We start from the raw sequence: 22,008 nt of genomic DNA, 5'->3' as shown, positions 1-22,008 counted from the left end.
AAAGAGCTTGCTGATTGCTGCTAGTGGGAAGAAACACACAATGGGTCTATTTTTAGCAGAGATTGTCTTCGAAGGAGCAGGAAATAGTAACAATTGCTTGGCTGCCGCCTTGGCTCCAAGGATTCGGAGCAAGAATATTGGGAGCTTGAGGGGTCTCTAGGTGACCTGACTTGGACTGGTTGAGTGCAGACCAGAGAAGAGAGAAGCAGACATACAGTGGAGGCTTAGGGTGTACACCCTCTGCCTGCGCCGTCTCTGCATTCTTGCCCTCCTGTCCCAGAGCCTGGGCAAAGGGCCCCTCAACATCTGCACACCTCCACAGGCTCTGGACTTGATGTCTCTGCATTGCTTTTGTTTTTCCCTTAGCAGGACTTGGCCCGAAGTTATCGGTTAGTGTAGTGTGCATGTATTTTTAAAAAAAGTTAGATTTTATCTCTTTAGAAACGGTTTGAAACTAACGGGGTAGAGGGAGTTTGACAGAGAGGAGAACAAATCGCTGACAAAGAACCTTTTACGTTTCATCAGCGTTGTTAGGACGACAAGCAGGAATGTCTCAGATAATAACTCCCACTTCAAAGATTTCTCAGCTCAATAGAAAGCAGACCATCCTTTTTATTCAACCACAAGGACTGGCACTAAAGAAGACTCCACTGTTTGATTTTTTTTTCCACCGTGTTTATTTTTCCCCTATTCACTGGGGTACTTGGATAAAATAAACAACAAGACAATTAAGGGAACATGGACTTCTAACTTTCCTGCCATCTTCCCTATCCCCTTGGCCTTGGGCTCTTGAGTCTGTGCCCAGGGCCAGAGCAGGCCCGAGGGGTACCATCCACCCCACCCTGCGGAGAAACAAGTTCGGGGGTCTGTGAGAAACTTCCGGGATAGAGGGGCAGGATGGGCTGGACTGGGGGCCAGAGTGAAAATGTCCCAAAGGCACAGTCTGAACTCCCCAGACTCATCCAGGGTGGCTCCTTTCCTTCCCCCAAGTCCCACTGAAATTCAGGCCTCCAACATGCTCAAGATGTTGAGAGGCACTTGGCACAAAACCGAGCTGGGGACGCTCATTTGTTAAGCTTCTGAGCTCGTCCTAAAGTTATTTACTTCTGACCCTGGAGCCTCTTTGAGGAGCAGTCAAGATGCACGAGTCTGTCTCCTCCCTTTCCTGAAAGCTTCCCTGCTGCCAAAGCGCCCCTCCCCCGCCCCATCGGAGTGCCAGGTGAACCCCTAAACGCTGGCGAGGCAGGTCCTAAGGAGGAAGTATATACTGGAGAGCACAGTGACAGTATTAAATGGCGTGAAAGCAAAGGTCAGCGCAAATGTATCTTAATAGAGTGTCTGCAGTGAAGTGTGCCGCCTTTGAAGCGGCCGCTCCCCGCGCGCATTTCCATGGCGAGCCTAACGCGGCATGCTGATGCACCGTCAAACTCACACTTTCAACCCCAAAACCCGACTCTTTGAACAACCCGAGCTTGATTAGACCTTTCTCCTTTTCTTTCCCCTCTTACAAACCATTTCCTCGCCTTTAGAAACTCGCCATCAAACCCAAATGCGCCCTCTGATCACCGCAGAAAGCAGAAACAAAGGGAGCTGAGCGGCGATTCAAGCGGCCCTTTTCTTCCCTCACATTATTATCCATTTTTATTATGATCGGGAACAAGTGCCCATTCGCGTGGGTTTTGTTTACCGGAAATTAAATGAAAATGATTTAGTCCGCGTCAAACAAAAATATATACTTGTATACACAAGAAAAAAGGCCTGTTAGACGTAAATATTATGTCCTTAATGAAAAGCCTGGACGGGCTCCAGGCTCGGCCTTTCAGGATTTCAGTGCGACTTGCCCATTGCCATAGAAATCCTAACTTACCATGAAGATGCACCGTGGCGAAGAAACATTGCTTTGTGCGCGGGCCCTTTGATGTCGCAGGCGCAAGATGCGGACGCTCAGCTGCGCAGGGCGAGATTACCTTGCGAGCAACGCGGTGGACATCTGTAACAAGCAAATGAAAAATTAAAGGCGATTAGTGACCGACTACGCATTTTTATTTTATTTCATTATTTTGGATGGGGTTGGGAGGCAAAATGGGGCCTAGAAATAGAAGAGAAAGAAAGGAGTCCTCTTTGGAGAGGGGGAAATTTTTTAACATCTTCAGAAGAAGCAAGTTCCCCAGATGCCCTCTGCACCTTGGCGGTGGGGCGGGTGTTTCCCGATGGGAAAGAGTTGTTTGCTGCCGACCGCGGGCCCTGGGCTAGGAGACCTCTGGGCCCCATTGTAGTGGTGGCGGGGCGGGAAGGGGATGGCAGACACCCTTCCACAAGGACGGATTCACTAAGGATGTATTTGCAAGATTCTGGTTTTTATTAGGACTAATGAAAACAGTCCCTCTCCAGTTAGGACGTTATTTATCTGATGGAAGTGTGCGGCCACGGGGCAGGAGTGAGAATCTTCCAATGGTGTCTGAAGAGGAAAGAACAGAAGAAAATACAGCAGAGTGGCAGAATCAGGGCTTGTTTGCTGGGTTCAGCTTTTTAAATTGAGCTCTTTGGGGGCTCCCCCTAGGTAGGAGTACCACACCCCTACTTATCTCCAAATTCTTAGAGGAGTGGGATGGGTCTACCAAAACTTTTTTCCCCTCCGTTTTATTCACGTTCCCCCCCCCCCCCCACCAAATCTTAGCAAGAATTTGGAGCAGCACTATCCTCCCTGCAGAGGGTGACAGACTGGGAACCAGGCCCTGATTTTTTTCCCCCCTTGGCAACAATTGCACAGACTTTTTCTCTTCCCTGCCCCCAACATCTGGTTCCTTTTCAGGGGATTTGGTACCCAGCATATCAAATACACATTCAGTCTAGACCCATTGGGTGTTTGCCTTTAAAACATTTATTATTGCAAGTTCATCTCTTGTTCCCCTCCCCCCCCCCCGGCCTTTTTAAAACTAAGACCAACATTGTGCGATTTTCGACAAAGACCATCACAGAATTGATGGGATTCATCCAGACACTGTAGCCTAAGCTGGATCCCTTTGCTGCGGAGGCCTGGCCTCAGTGACATCATTGGTCCATTCTGCACCCCCAATGCCAAGCACCCAAAAGATTCCACAGGCAGCTCCCCAACAATTGTGGGATGTGAGGAGAGGGTGATTGGCCTGAGAAGGTCTCAGAGCATTGAATCCTAAAGCCCCTTTACCGCTCTTTTGTCTGTAATTCCTGTTGTTTGGACTCCCCTCTTACCCCCAGTATATAATGCATACAGAGCAGACAGACAGGCAGACAGATGTCTCTGTGTGCTTGGGCCAGTCTCTGGGGGAGGGGCATAAAATCCCTAGGGAAGATGCTGAACCTCCCCCCTCTTCCCTATCATCTCCTTTATAGAAGCGGTTGGAAAATTTTGCATCTGGGATTTAAATAGCTGGGGGAGGGGAGGTGTAGGTTGGCAAAGGAGGAAGGAAAGAGGACGGAAGACAACGGCTCAGGAATTCCGTCTGCCTCCTTCCCGCCAAAGGAACTTCCGAGGAGGCTCCGACTGGGAGCTGGGAACGGAGTAGGGGTGGCTATCGGGGAGGCCCAGGCCTCGAGGAAAACATTTCCCATTCTGTGAACCACACAAGGACTTTGTGGTGTTACTTTTGCCCACTGCAATGGCCAAGATTGCACAGAAACTCCCCTAATATGTTTTCTTGTTTACCTTCTGCCTGTCTCTTTCTCTATTTTCTTTACCCCAACCCTGGTTTCAAGCTACCCAGTCATGAGGGCGTCTGGGGTGGGCGGGGGGTGGATGTGACTGTAGAATCCATATGGGTACCATATTGATATTTTAAGACACGGACATTAAATCAGCATATTCACTGAGCTCTAACAACTATTAGTGGTGACCTTCCTCCCTTCCTGCCTTCTCTGCTTCCTTCCTCACTCTCTCTTCAAGCCTCAATAACCCGGCCTAGACCTGGCAGTCAGGATACGCGGAAGCAGCAACCACAGCAGCAACCCTGGTAACTGAAGGCGGCGGCGGCGGCGGCGGGGCCAGGTGGCCGCGCGGGGCTTGGGGGCGCTGCGGGGGCAGCGGGGGCGGGGCCCGGGCCCTGACACACGTACCATTCGCTCAGGTCAGCGCTACGCGCCGCCACCGCCGCCGAGGAGGCCACCGGGGGCTCGCGGCCGAAGTCCGACGAGGGCGACACGAGGGCAGACGGTGTGGCCGAGTCGTAGCCAGAGCTGGGCGGCGGCGGCGAGCGCCCGTGCACCTTCATGTGCTTACGCAGCGAGCTGGGGTGCGTGTAGCACTTGTCGCAGCCGCGCACTTTGCACGTGTAGGGCTTGTCACTCGTGTGCACGTGCGAGTGCTTCTTGCGGTCGCTGCTGTTGGCGAAGCGCCGCTCGCAGCCCTCGAACTCGCACCTGAAGGGCTTCTCCCCTGGTGGAGGCAACGCAGAGACATTAGTGCGCGTGGGCTGTGGCCCCGGCTCGGCCTCACTACCCTACCCCAATTTCTCTGCCATTTTGGGGAAGAGAGCCACCAAAAAATTCAGAAACCTCTTTCCCCAGCGCCGCAAGCCCGGCACCCCCTTTTCCCCGCTCAGAGCGCGCCCCCTGAGCTCCCTCCTGCACGCCTCCCCCCCCCTCCCCTTCTCCCGCCGGGACCTGGGGGGAGGGGACGGAGCAGGAGCAACAAAGACTCCATCTTAGTCGAGTTTCCTTCCTGGAAAATCCTGATCCACTCCGGTTGTTTTCCTCCAGATTTTCTCCACCTGGAGCCAGAAGCACCTTTGCCCGGAGAATAGAGTTGACTGAGGAGCTCGCATCTGCTCAAAATTGCTGTTCCAGCCAAATGTCTTTGCTCCCCACTCCCCGCCCAGCGGTCCACCCCAAACACATCCTGGCCCAAATTGTTTCTTAAAGTAGGTTTTGTGCAAACGCCAAAGCGATGGAATAATTTAAGGATACGCAGCCGATGCACACGGCGTGTGCAGGATGTGCATTCGTGCTGCAGGGAAAGGTACTCTGAGCAATGCACTTCAGACGCGATTTTTACGGGGAATGGAGCCCCCTCCCCCTTCCCCTCTACCCCCTGAGGGCAAACATTTAGTAGCATTCTTCAAATCTTGCCTAAACCGTCCGGGATCCCTCCAGATACTCGCGCCGGCAATAATATTTTATTACGCTGCTCCAGCGGCTTCCCGGAGACTCCGCCGCGGAGAGCCGGCTCTCCCAGTCCGAACTGACTTTGAGAGGTCGAGCGGCCTCCCTAGACCACCCATGGCCCACGGTCCGGCCTCCCCAGCCTGAGCCGAGAAACCGGCGCAAGGCAGGTTCTGCCCGGGCCAAGCGGGATCCGGGGCCATTCCCGCGATCGCACCCGTGGTCGCGGTGGCTTCAGGATGAGCGCAGCTGCTGCGATCAGGCGAGGCCTGGCTCCGCAGACTGGAGGGCAAGCGGGCAGCCGGGGTAGGCCCGGGAGGGGCTCTGATCAGTGGTGTGATGCCCTGTAGAGCCGCGGGAAGGCGCGAGCGCGCGCTAGGGTGGAAATACTGGCCGAGGACAGAGTCCCAATCCGGGAGCTCACCTCCGGCTGGATTTGCTAGCGTGTGGGGGAGGAAAGGACCCCAAGAACCCGGAAGCCCAGGTTCCTCTGGAGCTGCAGATGCTGAAGGAAGGAGAGAAAGAAATGTCCGGGCGCTGCAACAAATGGATACTGCCGGGCGCCCCGGGTTGAGGGAGAGACTACCAAGCGTCCGGCTAAGGAGGGAGAGATGCCCGGCTGGTGGAATGTTGCCTTTGTGGTTGCTTCTCCCGCCGCTTCCAGGAAAGATGGGTGCTTTGGGGCAGGTTTGAATAAACAAAGCCCCTACTCCCAAGTCCTGTTGAGGCTTAGGCAGAGCCAGAGGTTTGCGTCCAACCCTCGCCTCCGCACGGCAGCGGGTTAGAAGCCCAGGACTCGTGCACTGCGCGGCCGCTGCGTCCTCCCGCTGCAGGAGTATTGTTAGTACAGTGGAACACTGGACAGTGCCGGCATCTGCCGTTTCTCGGCACACCGGTACAGTTTTATTTAGAAAAATAGAAAGATGCAGAATAAACTCTATGTCCCTATGTGTCCCTCGTTTTCTCCCCTCTGATCCCTGTTAGCATTTGCAGAACTAAAACTTTTCTTCCTCCCTTCCTTCTGTCTTTTCTTTCTAAAATCACTTACAAGAACCATGTAATTCAGGACCTGCAAAAGAAAGCAAGACCTGCTAAGACAACAGAGGAGAAATAGAATTTGAGGTTGATTGCCACCCCCCAAGTATTCCCCCCCCACACACACACACTTATCCCATCTTGTGACCGCCTTGTTGGACATTCATGTAAAACAGAAACAATGATTTCGTCCCAGGCGAGGTACCGAGGCGAAAAAAGCAGGGCACTGAAGGTGATGTGGGCAGCCTGGAAGTTCCAAGGCCCCTGGGAGGCCAGGTGAGGCCGCGCCCCCGCGCCCTCCCGGCCTCTCCCCAGCAGCAGGAGGAGCCCCGGACTCCTCGCCTAACCCTGCACACCCCCCGCCCCACCCAACACGCAGCCTCCCGCCCTCTCCCTCCCACCAGATCTGGGCGCCGAGCCCTGTGTGGGTGGGTGGATGGATGTGGAGAAGCAGGGTTGGGCCGGGACCCCGCAGCCCGCCCTGAGTAGCCTGGGCCTGAGGCCGAGTCCTGAAAGGCCCGGAGTCTCCTCCTAGAGCCTCAGCAGCCGCGAGAAGCCTCTGCCCCGGCCCGGGGCCAGGCCCGCGCGACCAGGTTGGCAGTGGCGGGGCGGTTCGACTCGCGCCATTTTCTCGCACTTGTGGCTGGGCCGGGCTGTGCGAGCGTTCCGCCCCGGAGCGTTCTCTTCTCCTCTGCCTCGGAGCCCAGCCCTACCTCCCTCTACCGACTGCCTGGGAGAGTGGGGCGAGCCCCCAACACAGGGGGTCCCGGGAAGGGCGGCGGGCCCGCGTCTCCCTCGCGGCGGCACCATTGTTCCGGGATTTCTGTGACCGCCGCAAAGCGAAAGCTTTCGGAGTGGGATCGGAGCCGCTGCCTCCGAAGCCACGCCCGGGATTCAGATCCCGGAAAATCTCAACTCCTGAGAAAGCAGCCTATTCGCCGCTTCCGCGACTCGAGGAAATGAAACGCCATTAATATTTGAAAAGGCAATTATTTTCCTGTTGAATCGAGAACCGTCTTCATGAATAATTTGTAGTGAGGTCTATTGCCATTTGAAAAACATTTTGTTGTTGCTGTTGTTGTTGTTTTCTCCTCTTTTCATTACTTAGGAGGAGGGTTTGAGGGAAACGCCGGAGCAGGAGAGGCTCTGTAGATTTTTTTTTTTTTTTTAACTCCGGTGATAATGAATCAGGACTGCCAGTGGAAGGGGAAAGGATGCACTTAGAATTCTGTTCTGAATAGACGCAAACCTGAGCCAGCTCGGGCGCACTGAACTTGATTCTCTGCTGTAGGTCGATTGCACTGAGAATTTAACCATTTTCTGCTTCACGGACTTCAAACAGTAGGCCGGCAAAGAGCAGTAAAAGTCTGTTTAAAATCCCCCTGTCATTAAAAATGAGTTCCTACTCTGGCGCAGGACTTCGAGTCTACCTTCGTGGTGCGGGCCGCCGGCTCAATGAATAGGGAGCCTGAGGGCGGCGATCTGGGTCTCACTTCTCTCCTTCTTCCCCTGGATAAAAATCGGAGGGAGGGAGGAGTAGGGGGACAAATGCTTGCGAGAGGTTGTGGGGGGGGGGAATCCTGGAAACAGCTCAGAAAAAACTATACATTTCCGAAATAAAGTAGGAGACTTAAAAGTGGACTTTAATCTGGCCTCCGAGTGTGCCAATGTCCTGGCCAGGGACCTTCCCCAAGACTGAAGGGTTTGGGGGGGAGAAGGTGGGATTTAGCAAGCTTCTTTCCCGGGTAGTGCCAACCTGGGGGAGTTCTTTGACTCTAATAATTGCTGATGTTTTCACCAAGAATAGAGGTGCGTAAGGCAGAGTGCCAGGGAGTAGAAGTGGGGCACCAAGCTGGAACTTATTTCATCCTCTCTGTCTCCCCCATGGGTCCCCTTCTCCCGCACCCAAAATGGAGGAGGGGAGATGTTGACTTCTTAAACTTTGAGGAAGCGAGGGCAAGAAAACCCTAGCTAAGAAGAATACAAACATCCGGCTGCTAAACTAATTAATGTAACTTCACAGGCTCTTCTGGGAAGTGTGAAAACTTTCTCCTTGCAATTGCATTAATTAGAGATGCTTCTGGCCAGAGGAGTTCAACTTTGCAGGCTTTTGAGAGGGCTCCTTTTCTTTCTGTTGACTAGAACTAACAGATGTGGTTGACACATGTCCCCATTTCACTTAACAGCTCAGTAAATGACATTTAAGGTGAATGAGCCTCCTTGGGTCTCTGCTAAAGCAAGAGGGAGGGTTTGTGAAACGTCCCGAGTGTGGGTCACCAAGGCTCCAAAACAGGGGCAAAATTAGCCCATGAGACCCTCAAATCCTAAAGAAGTCACTAAGGGCCTGGCGCGCTCTCAGTTCAGGTGGCAGTCAGGTTGTCAGGCTGACTATTGGAAGAGTGTGCCTCACACAATTCCAAAGGGACAGGGGAAAATTAAATTGTTCCTCTGTCCTTACAACTTTGGGGAACAGTGCCCTTTAAAATACCTTCAAATCAAACTCCGTAAGCAGGGACCACACATTTGCACACACAGAAACCCGAGCATCCCCTTCCCAACCCCCAGAGCAGAAATCTCATACTATCTTTCCCACACACAGCCTCAGGAAACTTCTGTGATTCTAATTGAAGGGCATAATTAATATTTTATGAACTTGGCTCATGGAAACACCAAAATATCCCCCCTCCCCGCCCAGGTGGAACTTGAGGAAATCCAGCTCCGAGGGCCCGGAAGAGGCCCCCTGCCTCCCCAGAGGGTCCGAACGAGACAGACAGTGGCGAATACTGACCTGTGTGAGTTCTTTTGTGTATTTTGAGATTTTCTGATCTAGCAAAGACTTTCCCACACCCCGGGAAAGGACAAGGGAAGGGCTTCTCGCCCGTGTGCACGCGGATGTGATTTACAAGTTTGTATTTGGCTTTAAAGGGCTTGCCCTCGCGCGGACACTCCTCCCAGAAGCATATGTGGTGACTCTGCTCAGGGCCTCCGACGTGCTCCACGGTGACGTGCGTGACCAGCTCGTGCATGGTGCTGAAAGTTTTGTTGCACGACTTTTTGGGGTTGGCCAGCTGCTCCGGCTCGATCCACTTGCAGATGAGCTCCTGTTTGGTGGGCTGGCGCATATAGCGGAAGAAGGCGCCGGCGCCGTGATGCGCGGCCAGCTCGTGCATGGTGCTGAAAGTTTTGGAGCAGAGGCGCGGGGGTGCGGGGCCGTCGGCCGCCAGCCACTTGCAGATCAGCTCCTGTTTGATGGGCTGGCGCATGTAGCGGAAGAAAGCGCCGGGACCGTGGGGTGCGGCGAGGTTCATGGTCAGGTTCATGCCCCCGTAGTTGTGCAGGGCTGCGGCAGCTGCCAGGGCGTCGCTGCGGGCCACAGGTCCCGGCGGGAAGGGTTCGGGCCGTGCGTACATGTCTCCGGGGAGCCCCAGACGCAGGAGTCCGTTCAAAGTGCAGCTAGGGGAGGCCTGGGGAGGCTGCTCGTGAAAGCCCGGTAACACCGAGGGGCTGGAGGCGGCAGCGAGCTGCGGGCCATGGTGTCCGGAGCTGCTACCTGTTGTTGAGACAAATAGCGCGAGTGAGAACGGGTGGCGAGGGCTGAGCGTCCTACCCGGCCCCAGGGGGCAGGCCCGGCCCAGCCACACCACGGCCTCGGCGGTCAACGCCGGCACCGAAAGCCCGACTGCGGCGGCAGCGATCCGAGCGGACAGCGCGAGGCCAAGCGCCTCCACCGCGGTCCGGCTGGGCGGCTGTTCGGTAGAGCCCCCTGTCGCTTCATGAGCAGGAGAGTGATGGTGGCGGCGGGGTGGGTGGACGGGGCAGTGGGGTGCGCAATGCTGAGGCTGTGGGTTGCTGGGTGCCCCTGGGCTCTGCTCCAAAGGGGTCCGCCTGGCGCTCCGAGCGCGCTTTGGCGGCCAACTCCCCCGGGCCCTCGGGGCCGCGGCGCCCTGCGGGGGAGTGGAGGCGGGGGAAGTGGTGATGTTGTAGGTGGTGGTGGTGCCCAAGAGCCCCGGCCATATATACGAATTTCAGCGCCCAGCTCGGCTGGGAGAGGGAGGCCTGCTGCATCCCGGCCGGGACTCCCCGGAGCTCCTTAGGTCGGGGCGCTCACGCCACCGTCACCTGACAGCGGGGAGGGGAAAGAACAGCCATAGACAACTTCTGCAAAGTCCCCCCCCCCTCAAGTTTTGGGTTGTGACTTTTTTTCTCCCCCTCTCACAGTCTTTAATGCCTACTTGAAATCCTGTACACTACAGAGGCAGCAGCGGGGCGCGTGAGGAACTGAATAGAGATTCGGGGCCGTGGCCCGGGCCCGCCGAGAGGAACAATCGCCTAGGTCGCCCATTGGCCCGCGTCCCGGTCCGACGTCAGTGATGACAGGTCCCTCAGCACGGGGACACACACACACACACACACACACACACACACACACAGTCACAACTGCTCCCGCTCCCCTCCCCACCCCCCAGCTCGCGCTTCTACTGCTCATGCGCTCTGACCCGGGCGCGGATTCTTTTCTCTACTCGTGAGCCCCCTCCCCCTTCTCTCCCCGAAAGCTGGGCAGATCTGCTCTGCCTCGCCGCTCTCGGAAGTGAGCGGGGCTGGGTTATGCCTCCATTCCCCATGGCTTTGGGGAGGGGGCGCTGCGCTGCACGTAATGTCTTCGCGGGCAGACCGGACCCCCCCAGCCCTGCCGGGGCCGATGGGCAGCCCCCGGAGCGCGGGGACCGCGGCCTGCTTCGGCAGCTTGTCTCGGGAGTCTGGAGGCGGCGAGGGCCGGGATCCAGGGAGGAAAGGCGGCTGCAGACTAGGAGGCCGGGAGCGGGGGAGACCCTAGGCTAACAGCCCTTGCGCCTAATTTTGTTTTCTCGCTTTTCCAGATTTTCTAGCGTCGCTCAGCTTTCTCGCTCTCGTTCTTCCTCTAGCTCTGGCTCTCAGTTCCACGAAACCCCTGACCACACTTCGCCTTCCTGCTTGCATCCTTTCTTCTCCCCTCCCCCTCTGTCTTCTCCCCACTCCATTCTTCCCACTTAGCCTCGCCGGCCCCTCCTCCCGGGTGCCTGGAGCGCCCAGAGACTGGCGGACTCAAGAATCTGGCCCTGAGCCGAGCCCCAGGACTGGGCCGGAGACGGTGATGACCTGGGAGAGGCTGGCTTCGAACCCACGCCGCCCTCCCAAGAGGGCCTAAGAACCCTTCCCGCCGCAAATCACACCGACCCGCGGGCGACGGGCCAAAGAAATGAAGGCGAGGGGAGCGCCGCGAGGAGGAGCGGGTCCTCGCGCCGGGTCTCTCTCCCGCTGTCAAATTGCGCCGCGGAGCTCTGTACCCTGCCGCCGGGCGGAGCCTTTGGGAAAGGGAACTTAGGAATCGTTTCCACTTTGAGCTCCCTCTGGCCACTTGTTGCCCGCGGCCGGAGTCTCTGTCTCTACTCGCTTGCCTAGAGCCGAGGCCACGTGTCCCGGCCCAGGCTGTGCGAGCGACCCCGGGCCCCGGCCTCCTCTCGCAGAATGCCCTCCCGGGCTGCGGGTTCCGCTGTCTTGGGGTGGGGATCGGCCGGTGGAAGAAACCTTCAGTTCTGGACCAGCCGAGTGTGGCATAAACAGGGGGGAGTGTCCTTTGTTCGTGCCGACCGGCTAGGGCTGGCTGCATCGCCCGGCGATTTAAAGTGCTGCTGGCCGTCAAGCCTGCTTTGCACTCGGTAGCCGAAAATGCCAACCTGAGTTCTCTCGGGGCTCCCCGGCAGCCATAGAAAGCGCCCTCAAAGCCGTGAAAGACTTGGGTTTTTAAGAGAAGTTTGAAGGATTGAGTAAAAGACCCCGCTCCCCTAGCAGAGGTGAGAAGTTTGGACAGATTACGAGGAACTCTGATGAAGTTGATTGAGCTGCCCCAGCCATCTCCAGCACCAAGAACTATTCTTAAACATTTCCTGGTCAGTAAATAAGGGCTTCTTTTAAATTTTTAAAAATAATTAACTTATTTATAATGGTTGGCAGATTCGTTGAGCCTTTCTTCATTTAATGCATTGTTCCTGGCTCAGGGCCGCAATTTAGCGAGGGATTAACTTCCACAACAATTTTCCTCGGCTTTGACAAGTCCAGGTCTTTTTGCTCCTCCGGCCGGAAGAGCTTAAGCAAGCTACCAATAGATGCTGAGTTAACATAAAAAAAAAAAAAAGTTGAAGGAGAGCATTTGACAGCTGAAGCCCTTCTCTGCTCTGGAAACCAAGGGCTTCTACACAGCAGTGTTGAGACTAGACTTGGAGGATTTGTCTCCTTTCTTGGCTTTCACCCTCTCCCACACTCTCGCTTTCTGGGATTTATCCCCTTTGCCCACAGGTGCCTTCTCCCTGTTTTCCTGCCCTGTTTTCCCTTCCTCAAAGTGCTGGTTTCAAGGCTTCTCACCACGCAGGTGTCCTTTGAATGATACAGTTGTCTAGGCAAACCCATGAAGGGTTCTGAAAACAACAAAAACCAAAACAAAAACCCAAACCAGTATATTCCTCTTTGGGACCCCTTGCCCAGCACTTTCTCCTAACCATTCATCAACACAGAATTTAGTCAGCTCCTCCTGCAGCACTGAGGCCTAAGTGCGGGGGCACTGATGCAGTAGTCCAACAGTGAAAATATTTTCTTTCCCATCCGAAAGTTGGCAATCTACAACCTACTGTTCAGGATGTTTGTCAAACTAACCATCTAATTTGGCTTCCATTAAAACTCTGATTTGCACAAAAACGAACCACTTAATACATACACCGTGACCACACCCGCATCAAAAGCTTTGAATAACAGTACAGAACAGGAGTATTCAAGTTGTTTTAGGTTGTGGACCCTTTTGGAAACCTGGTGAAGCTAGTGAACTTTAATAATCCTGTGCCTTTTGCCCACACTCATAATAGAAGAAGCTATAACATTCCATTAGAAGGTGGCGAAAATAAAGATGCATTTTTTTCCCATCCAAATTTGTGGGACCACCCCCCCGCCCCGAATTCTAAGCACTGACTCCACAGACTCCAGGGATAAGAAGCAGAGGTTATATACAATAGGCTGTTACTGCACTACACAGTCTCTCTTGATAAGTTTACCCTTGAAAAGCGTTGAACATGTGTATGGCTTTTTGTGCCAACAGTGAAAGGGCAGATACATCTGATTCAGCCAAATTCACCGAAAGTAACCTGGCCCCATGGAGCTCCTTCCCAGATGCAGACTTCTTTTGAAGCCCTGAAAACATCTGGACCCATCCTAGGTAGAAGCTTCTTGAATAGTCAGGGGTCAGTTGACCTAAGGTCACTAAGGTTGCCTAATCTTTGCAAGTGCCTTGGAGCCACGTGGTTCACACCTTGGTTGGCTGGACACAGCAATGGGACCAAGCATTCTCCCAGAGGGACATTTCCTCAGGGACAGAGATAGGGAGAAAAAAAGCCATTTTGTTCACTAATATTTATAAACAGGGAACTTTGGAAAGCCATTTTACTCACTAATATTTATAAACAGGGAGCTTTGGGTGATTACATAAGGGTCTTCAAGGCGTATCTCTGAAATAAGCACCAAAGCAGTATCCAGCTAATCACAGAAGGCAGATGGGGCACCTACGTCATTGAAGCATACTTTAGCTTTCAGGGCCGTTCCTTTGAGTCTTCCAGTGCCCAGGTAGCAGGGATTCCAGGTTTCACTGACTATTCGTTGGGCAGGCTAAGTAGTGGTGTCCCTCAGTGGTGCTCAGAACTTTTCTTTCAAAAGTTATCTCACCACACTTACCCCCAATACCAAATGTTTGGCTGAAGCATTCTATTCCTAACCATGCTGGGGGTTATAGCATTGTTGAGTCCACATTTCTGCTTGATTTGCAGAAAAAAAGAGATACATTTGCAGCTCAGAGATCTTCAGCAGAGTTTCAAGAACCACCGGGGGTTTTCATGGGGGCCTATGTGGAGCAAGTTCCACCACCAGACTCCAAACATCCCTCCAGACCTCGGAATCATGCCCTAAGCACCTTTGTTTACCCCAGATGTGACAAAGCAACATCATAAACTAAAGTGCTTTCCTAGTCCTGCTGTATAGAAATATGTTTGGTGGCCCTACCATCTGTTATAGCTCCTCACATCACTGGCTTAAGTGGGGGAATGTCTCACTTCCCTTCCTTGGAAAGAAAACAATGGAGGAGATTTCAGGTCAATAGCTGGGATATTTTTTCCATTTTGTTCTTTTCAACAATGCTAAATGATGATTATCTGTTGCAGCTTATGCCCGAGCCAGGATCCCAGAAGCTGAGGGCCACTGCACAAAGCCTGGCCAAGCACAGACCTTGTTGCCTGCACAAAGCCTGGCCAAGCACAAACCTTGTTGCCTGCACAAAGCCTGGCCAAGCACAAACCTTGTTGCCTGAATATTGTGCATTTAGGTCTGCAGTCACTTGTTCAATCCTTTCTTCCCTGTTTCTGGCCAGGGTACCATCCAAAACAAGGGGGCAAATCCCTTCGTAGGCTATTCACAGACAGAATTCAAGATTCCTACAGTGAGAGGTTGTCCCTAGTCTTGCGGGAGAAAAAAATAACAACTTAAGCCCCAGGAGCCTTCCGTAGGTCCATGCCCACATCGTACAGAGGAGAAGGGATCGGTCAGGATTTTGAAGAGAAAGGAAGATATTCCTCCCCTCTTCTATGGAAGTTTGGGATTTAATCATCATTAATGGAAGTACGTATGAAAGAAAATATGCTTGGATAAAATGCTTGGATAAAATTTAATTTCCCAGCAAACCATCATTTGACAAATGATTAGGAAACATTGTTAAAGGATCTTCCAGAAGAGCACTGAGGAATTAAAACAACGGAATTTACATAATAACCACATCTCCCTAGAGAATTTGCCATCAAATCATCCCAAAATAATAGAAGAGAGTCATTTCCTAAGTTGTCCATTTAACTTTTATTAAGAAGGTTGCATTTCCTACCAACAAGGGAATACCTTGGAGGCAACCGTCAGCTGGTGGTGTAGTTGAATGAGGGAAACTAGATGCCTGAAAGGGGAAACACCCAACCCTAAATCATATGCTTATTCTAAATGGAATATTAAATTAAATTCTTCACAATGAAGGTATTCCTGACAGAGCGGCTGTCAGTCACTCCCTGATCAGACACCACATTGTGGGAACATCGTGGCTGCCACATTGCGGAAGGCTGGTGTCCCTGGTAAAGATGAGGCATATCATGTAAACCCCATCACCAAGATCAAAGTCTGCTCCTTTCATGGACGCCAATACATGTCAAACCTCATTCCAATCAAATCGTCCGGAAATGAATTCAAGATGAATATGTCATAGAATAATGTGACAGTGGAACTGCAGAAGGTCAGGGGTGGTTGTTTCAATGAGAGAGTCGTCAAATATTAATTCTAGAACGTCCAGATGAGTAGACATTGAGGGGATTAGCTGGCTGCTGGTGGGACGTTGTGTCGCTGATTTGTGTGCAAATGCATCAAACACCAAAGTGTTGTTCTAAGTTTCATTGGAATTCAAGAAACACCCCCAAACTCACAACCAACATAACCAGAAGACCAAAAAAAAAACATACAGAAATCACTTCCTACTTACAAAATAACTTCAGCAAACCAATAATCAAAAGAGGATATTAACTTACTTGACTCTTTCAGGGCGTTTCGGTAAAGCCGCATTCGTTTCCTCATCACCAAAGAAGTCTTGTATCTCATTTTCTGACTTTGAGCCTGTTTGGGAAGAAAAGAGAGACAGTCACTAGTTAAACGATTTCCTACATGCTCGTATGGCAAGACTGTGTGGCCTGAATGTATGAGTGAAAGAAAGTGTTGGTCTGAAGAGATTTTCGGTGTTTTCTTTGACTATTTTCAAATTTGGAAGTGAAAGAAGAGAATTCTGCTGGGAACTACCCATATTTACTGCAAAATAATATATCCTGGGTGATTAAAAAAATATTAAAAATCATCATTTCCCAACTAGATTTTTATCCGTAACTTATTTGTGGATCTCCCTTACAGGTAGAGTTAAGCACACTTTCAGTCAGTCAGTGTTCAAACGTCTCTCACTCCAGAATTTAAACTTTTTTATCTGAGAAGCCCCCATAATTTTCTTTAAGTTCATTAATTAATTGAGTTTAGTGAGAAGGAGGACTGGGTGTCCTCTGGGAGGTTAGCAGGTTAAAAATTGAGCTGTAAGTGCTGGAACTGATAGGAGAGGAATTTCTTTGCAGGTGTGTAGCTCCTGTTGTGCCCAAGGTGGTGTGGAATCCCTAACCCTCGCATGGCTTCCACCCCCCTCACCCATCTGAAAGGCATCGCAGTTGGTTTTTGAAAGTGAATATAAAATTCATCAGATTGGGGTGGGGAGAGATTATTTCTATCAATTGGTCCTGGCTGTCCATACTTTTTAGTTAAGCAGCTTAGAAATAACCCACCCCCCACCCCCAAAATATTTGCATTCCTTATCAAATTCACTTTTTGGATAGAGCTACCCAGCCTTTGGTCATCTTAAAACCTTAAACTCATTTTGGGGACTTCTGCATCTGTCAGGCAAGGCTGAAAGCAGTGGAACAGCCAAATAGAGGCGATTCACCCAGCCCCAAACCTCAATTTGGCCTAGAAAGACAAACAGTCATTGAAAAGGTCTCAGGCTGGACAAACACAGCAAGCTCTCTGTCAATGAGGACGTCTGCCTGTCTTGACACTCCAGCCCACAGAACAAGCAGTTGTTTAACTTGTTGAACCACAGGCCAAATCCAAGTGGGCCTCTGCTATCTCAAAGACTTTCCAGTTCTCTATGCTCAAAGATCTCTTTCTCTCTCCCTCAACCCCCAACCCGGGCTTGAACTAGCTTAGGTATTTTCACCTTTCACTCTCCCTTCTTTTCTGGGTCCAAGCCTGAGGGGTGGGAGTAGGGGTTTAGACTCACCTTTTCCCAGAGGGTTTTATTTATTTTCGATTCTTTCTAACCAAAAGGCATCTGTCCCCAAAGGTAATAAGCTCCTTCCCGCACAAATCAGGAGAGAAAGAAAGCCAAAGTTTGCATTCCTACAGAAGGGCAGCGTGCTGGGTGTCCTTGCTCTAAAATTTCCTCATGGCAGGATGTCTGGCACAGGAAAAGTCCTGGTTGGTTGGAACTAATAGAATTTACTTTTTTGCTTCAGAGGGAAATGGGTGTGAGTTTCCCTAAAGAACTCTGTCCACACCTACAATGCTGCTCTCGAGCCCTCCCTTTAAGAGGCCTGGGTCACTTCTATCCCCAGGTCCTGACAGTCTTTTGTGCATTATAAACCCACAGGCATGCAAACAAATGTCTCAGAGGCTGGACTTCAGGCAGGCAACTGGGACCAACCTTAAGCTGCTCCTGTAGCAGCTCCATCACCGGCCTGTGCATGGAACCCGGGTAAATATCTTCTCCTTTGGTTCATACTCTGACCCCACTTAGCAAGCCAGTCATCTCGCTGAAGGAGGGGTGAGAGAATCTAGGAGCAGCCCCTGGGCCCCTGGACCTGAGATCCTTGCCAACCCAGGGATATGAAAGCCCTGAAAATGCTCAGCTTGGTTTTCCCCGAAAGATTGCCCCTGACTTGTCTCCTTACACCAGCCCTGGGCACTGAATCATCAGTCAGGAGCACAGCCTGGAGACTTATTGGAATCTGCCTTCTTTCCCTTGAGACAAGAAAAGGGTGCCAATGAGCTTCGGTAATTGATCGTGCTGGGGGAGAGCTATGAAAGTGGGCCAGTGGGTACAGGCAAAAGGCATCATTTTTCTTTTGGGGGAACACCAAGCCTGCACATTGTGGGGTCGCCCTAACAGGCGCAGGCCTGCCCAAGGTCAGAGGTCATCTTCAGCCTGCTTCCCAAGCCAGCGACTTCAGTCCCGAGACTTCCCCACTGCTCCACACTGATTAACCCGCAGGAGCGCCGGCAAAGGCATGCCCGCCTCTCGGCCACAGCTTGGCCGGCGGGGCGGGTGCAGAGCAGGGGCCCTGCAGGCTGTCTGGGAGCTCCCTGGCTAAAGGCAAAACGGCTCCGGCCTCTGCCCGTGGCCTGCTGTTGCCAGCTGCACCCGGAACCTCCCTGGCTCCCCTTCATCGGGCCCTCAAACACCAGGAATTTGGGATTTGAGGCTGGGTTGTGCGACGGCCTTTTCTCATTCTTCTGTTCCCTAGAGGGAAAAGCTGAGGTTCCTCCAGCTGGGGGCTGAAGACTGGGAGACCTCCGTGTGCCCAGAATAGAATCTGCGTTAGTGGGTCGCTTGAAGGACCAGCCTGGACATTTAACCGTCCCTTTGAACCCCCGCCCCACCCCCCCACCAAACTGCCAGCGGCCAGACAGAGGAAGGGAACATGGTGCCCCTTCACAGGTCGCTCTGAGGCCAATGCTGTAGGAAAAGGGGTAGAAATATGACCTTGCGATCCAAAGGGAGTTTCCTGCAGACGGTGCAGGCCAAGTTGCAGCCCCTCCAATGCCCCTTTCCCATTCCAAAGACCTCGCTGGCTCCCAGATGTCCCCATGGACCATTCGTCAACCCCAAACTTTCCCTTTGGGGCAGTTCTAGCTTTCTTTCACAGCCTGACTCTGTTCCCGCCCCACTTGTCCCTAATTTCCAGGGCCTCTATGTGTCTAGGGTAGTGGCCAGGATCCCAGGTAGCTGCGGCCTTCTCCTTTGAGAGCCGGTCGTAGCCCTCGTTCGCATCCGGGAGAAAGAAAGTCAAGTCCCAAACCCACAGCCCGCCGCGCGCAGAGAGCGGATACCAGCAGTCAGCGTCCTGAGGCAGGACCAGACTGCACGGAGGCGAGGATGCGGGCCCCGCGGCTGACCCAGCCGGCATCCCCCGTCAGGTGGCGGTGGAGAAGCTCCATCATCTTGCTGCCAGCCGGGGTAACTTGGCTCCTTTGACCCTGGAGAGGGGAAGCCGAGTCTTTCCCTGCCATCCTCGCGGGGGGCAGGACGGAGAAGCTGTCTGCAGGGGCCCCCTCCTGCGCGGGCCCAGCCCACTCGGGGCGAGGGAAGCTCTGGGCCACGACTCCCCTTCTTGGGCCAACGGTGGGGCACCCAGGCGATTTACAAAGAGGGGAGGGAAGGCGGGCAGGCAACAAGCTGCCCTTGGTCCGCGTGCCAGTGGCACCCCCATTCGTCCCCCTGGCACCGCCCCCCAGAAGAAGGGATGGACTCATCTCCAGCGTAGCCTCTCTGTGGAAGGGCCCCCTCCTCCCCTCAGTGTCAGCGGGGTGGGGCCTGTACCCACAGTTGGGGGGCTACGGAGGGAGGGGATGGGGGACAAAATCTAGCTGGGCCTCTTACCCCAGTGGGGTTTGGGTGCCGATGGCCGCGATAAGGGTACTTCCTACCCCGCTGCTGGGGGTACAGGTGCGGTCTGTCTGCCCCCCGGACTCACGCACTTACCCCGCTCCACCTGTTGCCGGGATCGCCTCATTTCTGCACATCACTTTGAGGTGTCTGAGGGGGACCGCAAAACCCTCCAAGCCTCTCTTTTGTGGTTCCAGCGAGGCGGGCATCTTTCATTTCTCCTTTTCCAGCTTTCGGGAAGCAGTTAGGGAATGTATGATGAAGCAGAAATGAGCCGTCAGGATGATATTTTAATGGCTTATATGTCACGTTGGTGCATGTGGCTTTGAACTGGAGCCGCTTGCGTTTCCTGCAGAGAGCGCAGCAAATCCCACTTGATAACTTCTACAACCCACAACTTTTTTTTTTCTCACATTCACTCTTACTCTGTATATTTGGATGCGTTTCCTAAAAATACTCTCTTGTCAAAGTCCCCCTTGGACAGTCCACGAACAGGAGAGGAGAGGACTGACTTTTCTTTTTTGAAGAATTATTTTCCCTCTCCCCCTCCCAACGGCGGCTACCCTTCTCCCCTCGGGTCCCCTCCCTTGTTTTTTTAGTTTTTGAAAGGCAGGAGAGGTGGGTTCAAGATTTGTTCTCCCTGGTGAAAGCAGTACAGCCTCTAGAGAAAGCTTCTCCTTGCAGATAGGATTTTTACAACTGCAGTGGAGTCAGGCTCCAAAAATCCCTTGTAGGCAGCAGAAAAGAGTCTGAGTGGCTCCGATATATCTTTTTAAAAAACAAAGTGTATAACAGTTTTTTTTTTTAAACCACCCCTCAAGCCCCAGCCCTTTGCCTTCATTCCCCATCCTGGTTCCACTCAAAGCTGGCAGGGAATTCCGGGGCTGCTGCACTCAGACTTGTTGCTGGGGACCGAACATTTGATTTTTTTTTTTTCTTTCTCAAATTTCTATTTCCCAGCACAACAAGCGCAAATGCTCAGCCAGTTTCCTTCAGACACCAGGAAACTATCCCAGCTAACAGAAGTCCAGATTTGAGCAGGGAGAGCCCAGGGAAAGGGCAGCTCAGCTCGCCAGCCCCAAGCGAGAATCTAGGCGATGAAAAGACCAGAAAACCAGAAAGGAGGACAGGCCGACGCTGACCCTGCCTTCTTCCAGCCTGTGCAGCCCGAACAGGCGACTGGGCAAAAAATGTTCATTTTCATTTTCCTCTCGCCCAGGCACTGGTGAGTTTCCTAACGGGGCCGCCTGTGAAAGGATGAGTTGAGGTCTCTTTGTCTGAGAAAAGAGTTTAGGGCTGTGATTCAGCTGCAAAGAAGCCAAATGAAGTTAGAAACAAAGGGCAAATTGAAGGATTCCGACTCTTGGCTTTTTGTGTTTTCCTTACTAGAAAATAATTAGACCTAATGAATATGCAGACGCTTCAGCTAAACCCTCGGCCTGGGCTGCTGGGTTTTAAACAGAGCTGCGGAGAAATGCAGCCTTCATCCCCCAACCCCCCGCATCCTCATGCATTTTTTGAAATGCATAAATGTTGCTCGCCTTAATTGATTGAGTCACAGGGATTTTTTTTTTCCTGCTTTTAAGTGCCATACTCCTCTACCTTTCAACAATCATTTTAATATATAGTCAATGGCTCTTTGTGGACGGGACAAAAAGCAACTACGCGCAGTTGTTGAATAGACTTTGCGCTGGGCAAAGACAGGTTAATCGAGGGCCGCATCGCGAAAACAAGCGAGTGTTGTATGTTTGCACTGAATCCAAATGTCTGCATTTTCCTAACTAAATCAAAGGGAGTGTTATTTCTTTTTCTGCTCACTCATCTGAAGGTAAGTAAATTTTCTCTGGCGATCAAAAGCCTGGTCGGCAACAAAGACCGCGCCCGCTTTTTCCACCGTCCTGGTGTGGCGAGTTGCGGAATTTCAATAACTGTGACAAGGGTGACTGATTTGTGAACTAGAAAAGGTTTGAATGTCACAAAATTTACATTGGTCCTATCTATCGGAGATTTAAATACCAAAAAAAGTATTCGGGGATTTCTAGGGAGCTTTGGGCAGTCCTGAAGAACAATGGCGTGTTGGGAAATTTACAGTTTTACCTGAATGAAAGGGGCCAGGGTTGGGAACAGGAGTGCAGAGAGAGGGGTTAGTGGGGGCAGACACGGGAGACTAGGGAAAAGGGAGAAAAGAAAAGAATAACACAGGAAAGGAAAAAAATAAAAAATCGGCAACAATGTTTTCAATTTGCTAAAAAAAAAAAAAAAACCACAAAAACAAAACACCCTGAACCTGGAAAGTTGGAGCTCTCATCCACCTGTGCTTATTTTTTGGGGAGGGAGCAGGAAGTCTGATTGATTTGATAACAGTGAGAAAATCGAGGCAACCGGTCATCCTGAGCCACAAAAACAAAACACCCTGAACCTGGAAAGTTGGAGCTCTCATCCACCTGTGCTTATTTTTTGGGGAGGGAGCAGGAAGTCTGATTGATTTGATAACAGTGAGAAAATCGAGGCAACCGGTCATCCTGAGAAATCACATTTCT

General features: G+C 52.3%; 1 protein-coding gene across 1 annotated transcript; it reads right to left on the bottom strand.

The window, feature by feature from the left end:
- Nucleotides 1-2,420: 2,420 nt before the first annotated feature.
- Nucleotides 2,421-18,989, bottom strand: ZIC4 (Zic family member 4). Its single transcript, XM_055086860.1, is given in 8 exon segments — nt 2,421-2,458; nt 4,093-4,411; nt 8,960-9,188; nt 9,330-9,721; nt 15,801-15,885; nt 18,265-18,462; nt 18,464-18,698; nt 18,751-18,989. Coding segments are annotated over 8 exon segments (1,698 nt in total). The 3' UTR covers nt 2,421-2,457.
- Between the last annotated feature and the right edge of the window lie 3,019 nt (nt 18,990-22,008).

This window comes from Physeter macrocephalus, chromosome 1 (genome assembly GCF_002837175.3).
Source record: "Physeter macrocephalus isolate SW-GA chromosome 1, ASM283717v5, whole genome shotgun sequence".
In the NCBI taxonomy this organism is placed as follows: Eukaryota; Metazoa; Chordata; class Mammalia; order Artiodactyla; family Physeteridae; genus Physeter; species Physeter macrocephalus.
The sequence above is the reverse complement of the archived record's forward strand: the minus strand, read 5'-3'. Positions and strand labels throughout refer to the sequence as shown.